The sequence below is a fragment of the Choloepus didactylus genome, chromosome 18 (genome assembly GCF_015220235.1).
Source record: "Choloepus didactylus isolate mChoDid1 chromosome 18, mChoDid1.pri, whole genome shotgun sequence".
NCBI classification, from domain to species: Eukaryota; Metazoa; Chordata; class Mammalia; order Pilosa; family Megalonychidae; genus Choloepus; species Choloepus didactylus.
This window is the reverse complement of record NC_051324.1, coordinates 74721492-74731880: the sequence shown is the minus strand read 5'-3', so window position 1 is coordinate 74731880 and position 10389 is coordinate 74721492. Positions and strand designations below refer to the sequence as shown.

At 65.7% G+C, this 10389-nt stretch overlaps 1 protein-coding gene across 5 annotated transcripts in view; it reads right to left on the bottom strand.

The window, feature by feature from the left end:
* Window positions 1-8356: 8356 nt before the first annotated feature.
* RPTOR (regulatory associated protein of MTOR complex 1) overlaps window positions 8357-10389 on the bottom strand; it is a 462365-nt gene continuing 460332 nt past the window's right edge. For all 5 annotated transcript variants that reach the window (XR_005212782.1, XR_005212784.1, XR_005212783.1 and 2 more), the window contains one exon: window positions 8357-10353. Coding sequence is in view for 1 of the 5 variants with exons in the window: in XM_037810022.1 (XP_037665950.1) it covers window positions 10285-10353 (69 nt within the window). In the remaining 4 variants the exon portion in view is untranslated. The remainder of the gene's footprint in view (window positions 10354-10389) is intronic.

Below are 10389 nucleotides of genomic sequence, written 5' to 3'. Positions count from 1 at the left end.
TCACCCTGACTGGACATGTCCTCCTGTCTCTGGGACTGCTGGAGCCGTCAGCCTGTGACTTTTCCAATTGCTTTTTGCTCCCAGACAGACAGGGAATGGAAAGCAAAAAGAGCAAACAGCAGGCGCTGCCTCTGTGAGACGCGTGTGCCGCTGTCCCGGGAGGGGTAGGACAGTGGCTGCGGTCGGCCCGGCCCCCAGGGATCTGAAGCAGCCGATCCAACGCGTGGTCGGCGACCAGAGCACTCAGCGTGGAATTGGGAGGCCTCGGGCCTGCGGCCGTCCTTGCGCCCTAAGTCGGTGGGCAGCGGTTAGAGCAGCTAGAGCCAGTGCAGGCGGCGGCCCACGAGCCTCGCGTGACCCCCTCTGGGGACTGCTGGCTCCAAGCCCAAGGTCCCATCTCGAAGGTCCGTCTCCCAGGACCGCTGCTGGTGGCAATTCTGTTTCTGTCAGGTTCCAGTCAGGAGAAACCACACGGGGAATCTCAACGGGATAATTTCATATAACGGGCTGGTACCCAGGCAAGAGGGTTTAACATCTAAAGGACACAGGACGAGCCTAAGGGGCACGGGGACAGCACAGGAGGCAGCCCCTGTTTCTAGGACAGGGAGAGGATGCAGGGGGTGTCCACCCCCAGGACAGCGGCCTTGGCTGCAGAGCTCATGGCTGCAGGGGGCCCAGGGACCCCTGAGGAGCGAGTCAGGCCAGCATCCTCGGGAGGAACCTCCACCTGTGGCCGAGGCTGTGCTGGGGGGGCCGGGGGCTGGGGGACCCTGCTTGGCCTCCACAGGCCACGAGTCAGGCCTGAGGAGTCACTACCCCTGCGCAGGTGACAGCTTCAGGTGCAGGGGTCAAGCTTCCTCGGACAGGGAAGCAGGGGACGCTCAGTGAGATTTGGGGGCATGAGTCCTGTCAATCCACTCAACTGTCTTCACCCCAACTCTTTCCCCAGCAACGCTCCAGCTGAGTGCCCTGGCGAGAACGCGCATTTAGTTTACGTTGTCATCTTACAACCCACAGGACGTGATTTCCGGGACACCCGTCCTGCAAGAAATAAGACTTTCCTTCAAAGTTGATCTACATAGTTCCTGATTTTCTGACTCTCCCCCAAACTGAGAATTTAAAGCCCTTTGTTTACCGTTTTACAATGTCATCTTTCCAGTACAGCAGGAACAGCGAGGCCACCCCACCGTCCCCGAGGCCTCATCCCCCAGCGGCCTCTGCAGCTGCCCTGAAGAGACACGTCGTCGCGGGCAGCGACGGGAGGTGCTTTGTCGCGCCCTGTGCCACCACTCTCCTGCCCTCATGGACGACGGGAGCGTCCCTCTGTACACACACTTCCAGGCTCCTGTCCTTGAGGAGCTGTTTTGTGGCACGACGTCCGGTGCCAAACGCTGAGTCCCTCGGGCTTTGGTTGGAAAACGGGACCCTCTGGCCTTTCAGGGTGGAAGTTACTTAATGCTGAGAACTGGGTGCTGTGGGCCCGTCGGGAGGCGGGAAAGATGGAGGTGGGGGCTCGTTCCTGGAGCTTTCGGGGAGTCGGGAGTTTGAAGGGAACTTTGTCACGGTCATAGCTGCCTCCAGTGCCGAGCCTGGAAACACCCACAGAGCTCGTGCCGCTGATGCCAACGCGCCTGCCTGCGGCTCCAGATGCGGCCTCGCTTCTCTTTGACCCCCCGGATCTCGAGCGAGCACTTCCTGGTGGGAATTCACCTGGGATCCGCCAGCCGGGGGTCCGGCCCATGCCGGGGAGCGAATGCGATGGGCATCGGTGACAGTTGCAATGAAGGGACCTGGGAAGGACGAGCAGACCCGGGTGGCCACAGACGGTGCAGACGCGGCCTCCCACGAGGAGCTACCTCGCCCGTGCTGTCCCCTCTGCCCCGACACCACCACCATCGTGGCCTGTGGGCCGGGCGGGGTTGTGGCTGCGTGGAGGTGACCCCAGTGTAATGGTGAGTTGCCTTTTGGGTGCCGGTGACAGAAACTGAACTTGAACCAGTGTAGGCAGAAGGGGATGGGTAGACGGAGGAGCCGGCGTGGGCAGCCCCTGGGACGCCGTCCTCCCCACAGGCCAGCGTCCGGCGTGGTCCCCGCAGGGAGGGCAGCGTGTCCTCTGGGCCCCACCCGACCCCCGAGGAGGCTGCGTCTGGCCCGGGTTGGCCCAGCTTTGCTGCCTGGACCGTGAGCAGGAAGGGGCCACGATGGGCCGGCCCGGGAGCCCTGGCCGCGTGTCCGTGTCGGTGGGAGGGGACAGTGGAGGGAACAATGCCTCCCTGGGCCCAGGTGACGCTGTCCCTGGGAAGTGCTGGGTGTGGCACGTGTGGGGCCGACAGCCCAGGCCACGCTGACCTGGGCGGAGCCGCCGTGGGCGCCCAGGAGGCCGGGGGTGCGGCCACGACCCTCCCCACGGGGACGCAGCGCGTGGAAGGTCTTCAATAGGCCCGGCCGGGGGCCCTGTCCACCGTGTGGAAGGAGTGAGGACCAGGGAGGAGTCCGTGGAGCATTCTGGAATACCTAAGAATCAAGGCGAGCTCCCGGGGTTGGGCATGAGCCCGGCGACCGTGGTGCTGGGGACCCACCTGGCCCTGGACGCCAATTTGGACACTGACCACAACAGGACGGTCACGTGAGGGACTCGGGCGCGGCTCCTGGCGTGGGGGCCAGGCAGGCCCTCGGGGACAGTGTTCTGGGGAGACCTGGGGTGTCACAGCATCGACACCCCAGCACCCCAGGTGTGTGGTCAGCACCTGCGGTCTAAACACATACGGCCGGGCACCAGGACTTGGGGCTGGCTGGTGGCCCTAGGACCCCGTGAGTGGGAAGGGTCCCCTCTTGTGGGGGCATTTTGGGGGGCCTGGGAGAGTGAGCGCAGTGGGGGGGGCGCCCCACCTTGAGCACGGCCGGCCACTTGATGGCCACTGGGTGGCGCTGCAGGACAGCCTGGGGAGCCCCGGCCTGGACCCGGCTCCCCACAGGCGACTCCAGCTGGTGGCGGCGAGACCGGCCCAGGGCGGGCGGGGGGCCCTTGTGGGGCCCCAAGGTCTGGTGGAGTCGCTCGCTCACTCACCTGTGCGTGTCCCCTACCGGGCAGGCCTGGCTCTGAGGCGGGAGGATGAGGGGACTGTGGCAGCAGGAGGGGCTGCAGGTGCTGGGCCGGTGGCCGGTGGCCGGGGAGGCTCCCCTGAGGACGTGGCACCCCCATCTCAGGTCCCAGCCGCCCGGACGGGGACAGTGAGGGTCAGGGTGCGGCCAGAGGTGTGAGGGCCTAGGGTGGGGGGTGTGAGGGGGGCCGGGGCGCTGGGGCCCTAACTGGCATAGGTTTGCCAAGATCACTGTGCTCGCTGGTGGCAGGAAGAAGGGGTGGGGGAGAAAGGAGAGGCTGCGGGGTTCCCCGTCCTGGGGGGCTGATGGGTGGGGGCGGCCGCAAGGACCAGGCTGGCCTCGGGCTGGAGCCTCTGGGAGGGCATGGCCTGGGAGGTAATCGGAGCAGATGGATACGGGCTGACTCTACACCTGTCCCCTAACCCTGCCCGGAGAAGAAACCGAGGCACAGAAGTGTGACGTCACTCGCTGCGGTGCAGCTGGGCCCGGAGCCCAGGCAGGCTGGCTTGGGGTCCCCTGCTGCTGGGGGAGAGTGGACGGGAGTGGTCAGTCCAGGGGAGGCCATGGGCAGGGGGGCTGCACTGGCTCTGGGAGGTGAGGGGGCCGGGGACAGAGGCATCCAGGAGGGATGGACAGGCTGCCCGAGGGGGCCTGAGCAGCTGCCAGCAGGAACAAGGGTCTGGGTGGCCCCGAGGTGTCAGGCTTGGGCACTCCTGGAGAGGGCAGGTTTGGAAGAAGATGTTACATCTGGTGGGGGCGGCGCACACAGAGGCCGGGGAGGAGGCCATGGTGTGCAGAGCGGGGAAGTGGGGGGCTCGGGGGACACGTGCTGGCCAGAGGCTGTGGCTCTGTGTCTCGGCCGGTGACTGCCACAGGGAGGCTTGTGCAGCTGCCGGGCCCCAGGATGCCCTTGTGTAAATCTGTCCCCCTGCACCGCACCAGGGTCCGTGTGACCAATGGGAGAGGACGGCCGTGATGGGACATCTCTCCCAGACTGGGCCAGAAAAGTCCGCGGCTTCTGCCTGGAGGAAGCCGTGAGCCCGGCAGCCCCTCGGAGAGGCCCACCTGTCCGGGGACTGAGGCCTCCTGCCCCCATGGACGTGGCTCCCCAGCCCGAGCCAGTCCTCGGTGGCAGCATCACAGGGGGCCCTGAGCTCGAGCTGCCCGGCTGAGCCACTTCCAAATTCCTGACCCTCAGGTACCGCATCAGGTCAAAACCGCTGGTTGATTTAAAGGGCTGGGCTGGGGGGTGATTTGTTACGCAGCCACGTGTAACAGACGCTGTGTGGCTGGCATCCTCACTCGCCTGTCTGAGGCTCCGCTGGCCCTGCTCCACCCCACACGGCTCCATCCTTCCAGGACCAGCTGGTGCCCGGGTCCTGTTCCCACGGCGATGGTGGAAAGAAGGAAGGCCTGCCCCGTTACCGGCCTCTGTGTCTGTCACGTCCGCTGGTGAGTCTCACAGCCGAGCCCACCCCCACGGCTGGAGAAGCAGCAGGGACGTGGGGGACCCCCGGGAGGACGCAGCAGTGGGGCCTGAAGGCTGGGCAGGGACGGGCCTCGGGCCACCAGCATTCCCTGACTCACGGGGGTCACAAGGACCATTTTGCAATAGTTGCTTTCCTGCCTTAGAAGTGTCGCACATGGACGGAATCTCCTAGAATCCAGGGTTCAGAACTGAGAGGGCAGCCCGGGGCTCCCATCCCTCTGTCCCCAGGCAGGCTGCCCCACGGGCTCCAGTGCACAGCTCCTGGCGCTGGGCATCCCGTCCCCCCTCCATGGCTCGGCCTTCTGCTTATCCAGGGGTCAGCTCAGAGCCGGGCTGTGTGTCGGCTTTGCCCTCACAGGAGGGACGTGGCGCCAGGAGGTGCTGGACACAGAGACCCAGAGGGTGAGGGTGGCAGCCAAGGTGGGAGGACTGCTGCAGGGCCATAAAGAGGGCCACGAGGCCGAGCTGGGGACTGGGAGCGAGGGCTGGAGCCCCCAGCTGAGGGCCGAGCCTTGGAGGCCACGAGGGAAGATGCGTGGCTATGCCGGGAAGGGCAGCTGGGGTGGAAGAGAGTACCCGTGCGCAGAGGCCCGAGAAGAGGGGCTGGAGGGGGCCTTCAGGGCTCAAACCCGGCTCTGTCCCCTCCGGTCAGGGGCTGGGCCCGCCACTCACCTCACAGCGCCGCCTCCATCTGCCAGTGGGCAGGGGCCTGTTTGTGGGCAAGGCCTGCAGGTGCCCCCGAGAGCGGCAGGCCCTGGGGGGTCTGGGAAGCCCCCAAGCAGGCCCTGGGTGCCGCCTCAGGCTCAGCTTCAACCGCCGTGGCCCCGGGAGGGCCCTCGTCCTCGGGGCCGGTGACCGTGGCCTCTGGATGTGGGAGGGACGCCGTGCAGGGTGGCCTCTCCCGGAGGTGGCCCCGGTTTGAAGGGGCCCATTGCTCTGTCATGTCCCCCTGCTGCCTGCGTCCCCTCACGGCACCTGCCTGGGCTGGGGGATGGGGCTGTGGGGGTGCCGGGCCTCCCCCTGCCTGGGAAGGGGAGCTGGGGTCCCCTCAGGCAGAGCTGCCCCAGCCACGACACGCTGGGGGGGGGCAGCAAACCCCGCCAGGCTCAGATCCCACGGAGGTTGGGGGTCCCGGTCCCCTCAGCGGAGAAGCCTCCATGTGGCCAGGAAGCCGCACACGCCTCCTTCACAGACATGGCGCCGGGCGGGGTTCTGGATGGTTCCACCATGGAGGCCGAGGACAGTCGTGCTCCCCGCCAGGCCCGTCAAGCCTCGGAAGGAGGATGAGGCAGCCCCGCAACCAGGTCGATTTCCGGGGATTTTTCTCTGTCGACGCTGTTGACAGGGATGGATGAATCGTGCGCGTCAGCGTCACCCGAGGCCAATGAGCTCCGGAGGCGACGACAGATCGCGGCGTGGACTTCCCCGCCAGGCAACGGCCCCGGCCCAGGCAGAGTGTTGGGGGGGCTCCCGGCCTGGCCCCCCTCGCGCTGTGCTCTGGGGGGTGGGGGTGGATGCCAAAGGCAGAGAGAGGAGAAAAGGGCAAAGAACAGGCCGGGCCGCGGGCACCGAGCTCGCTCGCCCCTGGGGCCGAGTCCCGGGTCCGGCCTGGCGTGTCCCGCTGCCCCGCCTGCTCTGCGGGCGCGGCCCAGACACCCCCAGTCGCTGACCCTACTGCCCGTGGGCTGCTCCCCCTCCCCCGCCAGTTGGGGGCGCGGGGTGGGGTGGGGGCAACGTGTGGGTCCGAGTCGTCAGCTCTACTGGCTGAGCACCCTGAGGCCGGACCCCAACAGTGCCGGGGACCCGCGAGCACACCCCGTCAGCCCCGCACGTGGGAGCCCACCTCCACGCAGTCCCACTCCGAGGGGCTCAGCTGACCGGGAGCCCGGTCCGGGGGTCCCAGAGATTCCACGGCAGCCCTGGGACCGACGAGGCCTGAGGGAGGCCCACAGCCGCCGACCTGGGTCTGGGGTCTGCACAGTGCTCCTGTCCGCTCTGGCACCCGGCACTGCCAGGAGGCTCCCGCCAGGGGCACAGCACCACACAGCTGACGCCACGGTGGCACTTTCGGAACTGCCACCCCCAATGGGAGGAGACACCTGGGGCCCCCCGGAAAACAGCCGGCTCTTGTCAGGGCGCCCCTTCCCCCGTCCTGCTCCCCAGTCCCTTCTGTCCCAACAGCTGCAGGCGCCAGCTCTTCTCTGGGTCCCACCCGGTGGCCTCCAGGGCTGCGTCCCTTCCCCACCTGCCTGGGACGGTCCCAACTTTGGTGACACGTGGACGCAGGTTGTTGGGCCGCGGAGCAGCCCAATGATGATCCCAGATGAGGAGCCATCTTGAAGGGCCAATTCACACACCCTCCCGGGGAACCTGCCCCGACGCTGGGGGAGGGTGTGGACCTGGGGCCACGGCCCCTGCCCTGCCTCGCCCCGGTGTCCCCACATCCTCACCTGCTCTGCACAGCCCTCTGCTCCAGAGGCTTTCTCCACTGTCACACTGTGCACACGCACGCCCACATATACACACACATGTGCACACATGCATACGCTCACACACACAACACACACAACTGCACACAGACACGCTCATGTACACAAATACCTGCACACGTACGTACAGTCCACACACATGTACATGCTCACACATGCGTGCCTGCACACACACGCAGACACATGCCTGCTTGCACACATATGCACAGCCTTGCACAAACATGCTAAGACCCAGCTCGTGTGTGGCACTTCTGGCTGGCTGTGGCCCCAGGCCCCTGTTGGATGCGTCGGCCAGTAGAGCCTGTTCCAGGTGTTTCCACAGAGTGCTGGCGTGGGTGGACCCCGCCAGAGCTGGCCTCTCCCAGGCTGGGCCACCAGCCCTGGACAGGAAACGGTCTCAGGCCGCCCTGAGGGGACCTGCCTGTGGCCACGAGGCCTCGCCGGGCCCTCCCCTCCTGCCCTCTCTCTGTGGCCGGCCCCAGTGTGGACAGGTGGGTAGGACCCAGGGCCTGGCTGCTCCTCGCAGTCCCCTGTGCCCGTGGGGCCGGCTCACCCCGCAGTTTGCTGAGCGCTCGATTTGTTTCGAGTCCCAGTGACAGGAAACCCGATGCTAATAGGAAAAATATCACTGACGACTGGAGGATGCCCGGCTCAGCCCACACCAATGCCGGCCACCCTTCTTGTCTAAAACAAACGGTAATTTAATACCGTGATTCCCCCGAGGAGACCCTCAGGTTTCCATGACAACTGGCCCTCCCCAGCTTTCTGGCTGGGACCCGGGTGGCCGTGGGGCAGTGGCTTCGTCTGCTGCCTCTGCTTCTGCACCTGCCCGGGGCCTGCTGGCCGTCGCTGGCCGCTCCTGCTGCCCAGTGGGCGTCACTTACCACCCGAGCCCCAACGTGCCGTCAGAGGGGGTGACCGGACCCCTGTCCCCGGCGCCCCCCCCCCCCGTGGATCTGGCTGCGTCCTGGGCCCCTGCACACCCTTCGGGCTGCTCGGCGGGTCCACAGCCTCCGGGGAGAAGCATCCCCGCCTGCCTGGAAGGGGACCAGGACACGGCCTTCCTGACCCGCGGCGCGTTCTCAGACACATCACCCGACCACAGGGCCGGGGGCTCAGGGAGACAGATGCGTGCGTCCCCTCGGGGGCCCGCCCTGGGCACCACATCCTGCGAGCCCCACCCTGCCCGGGTGCCCCGAGTGGAGGTGCGTTTGGGGTACAGTCCTCAGCACGAGGAGACACCCTTTTCTTGAAAGACGAAGCTGCCGCCAGCCACTTCTGCATTTCCTTTTTATTAACAGTTTATCGTTTGCCATTGCTTCTATTTTCACATTACAATTCCATGTTTCTTCAAAGTCTTTTTCAATTTCTATTTTGGTAAAATAAATAGAGATAAATGAACCTTTAGGTGGGGCGCTCTCTCGAGCCCTGGTTAACTTCATGATTGATTTTTCGCATCAGGCCTGTGAGGACTGGGCCCTGCCTGGATGTGCATGCACAGACCCCCCCAGACCCCCAGCGAGTGCTGGGCACGGCAGGGGAGGGGGCCCCCTGGGCCTCCACACTTTGCCAGGGGATGGTCTGTCTTAGAGCAAACAGAAAAGCACACGGTTAAAATCTTGAGTTAAACCCGTGAGTCAGCCCTGGTGGGTGAGAAGCCCCATGTGCTGTGGATGGAGCTCGGCTTCCGGAAGGGTTCAGGCCGCCACCGGGAGCACCATGGAGGGGAGCGGGCTGGCCGGCTTGGCAGCAGCAGGGTCAGGGGGTGTCGGGCTCCTGACCCCATGCAGCCACTGCCCATCTGCTCGCTGCCACCGGGACTGCACCCCTAAACCTCCACTGGCAGGAGCCACATTTCCCGAGGCAGCGGAGGCCAGCTCAGCGGCCTGCCGAGCCTGCAGCCCCCCGCCGACCCAGGCCCAGTGCCAGGTGCCGCCGTTGTATAAGGCAGACCGTCCACCCCAGGGGCTTCCCGCCGCCCTATCCTTCCTGTTCCCACTGTTATTGGCAGAATTAATTAAGCCACCCCCTCCCCATTTTCTGAATAATCTTGATTCCCAAAGAAAAATGGAAGAAGGACTTTTCAAAATATCATCATTGTGGTTGTGTCTGTTTGCAAAGCACTGTTTGTTTGCGAGTGCTCAGCCCACTCTCTGGTCCCTCCTGGGGGAGGTGCACACGGACACCCCCGCAGGCCCCAACACGTGCCAGAGCAACCACCAAGGGCTCGTGCGTTACAGACGGCAAGACGCACGCTCAGTCACGCCCGTGTGCGGGGCAAGGGCGGGAGAGGGGCTGTCCCGGAACAGGCCGTCGCTCACCCACGTGCTCTGGGGGCCCAGCCGTGCCGCTGCGTCTGCAGGCGTGTGCGGCCCAGGCGGGGAGACCACGCGCCTCGGCCCCGGCCACTGCCCGTGCTGAGGAAGGAGCTTCCGGGCTGACCCTGAGCCCTGCCTCACCCGCATGAAGCCGGCAGACCCCTCTCCTGCCACTGGGTTTGTGGTGAGAGGGGCCAAAAGTATAAAAGAGGGTCCTGCTGGCACAGGGGAAGGTGGGTCAGTGTGGGAGAAGGGGACCTCGCTCTTGGCCCAGCCCTGACCCCACAGTGCCTGGGGCCGGCGTCTGAGGGGCCTGGGAAGCCCTGGAGACCACCTCGCCCCCCCACCCGAGCAGCTCATCGAGGCCGTCTCCATCCCTCCTTCCTGCCCCCTTCCAGCCTGCCTGGAGACGCCCCCCGGCGCTGGGCTGGTGCCCCTCCCGCGCTCTTGGCTACTTGTCCACTGGGAGGCCGAGCCCTTGTGGGGTCTGGGCTTCTGCCTTGGAGCTTTTCTGTAGCGCGTGTTCAGATGAAATGGAAACTAAAACGTGTGCGTGTCCCCCTTCAACAAGGTCTCAGAAGAGAAACAGGCCGGGAAGGACGCTGCGACGAGTGCTTGGTGCCGGGAGCCGTGTTCTCGGCAGAGACGCACCCGGCAAACCCAAAACGGGACACCCGAACCCTCCCCTTCCCGGGACTTTCTAGACATTACAGCGAAGACGGAAAAAAGAAAGCGGCACCGGCCTCTCCTTCAGCAGCAGCAGCTCGACCACGGGCCGCCATGGACGGCGCAGCAGCAGCGGCCGAGCCCGCTGTCCGAGGGGCTCCTTCGCTATGTACAGGTGGTGGGTGGCGGCCTGGTGGGCGCCCCTCGGCCTGCGGGCACGCTATCTGACGCGTTTCTCCACCGAGTACACGGAGATGTAGTAGTCGTTGCTTCCAACCGCCAGGTGAGGCTGTGAGAGGAGAGAGCCAAGCGGTGAGCAGCCGGC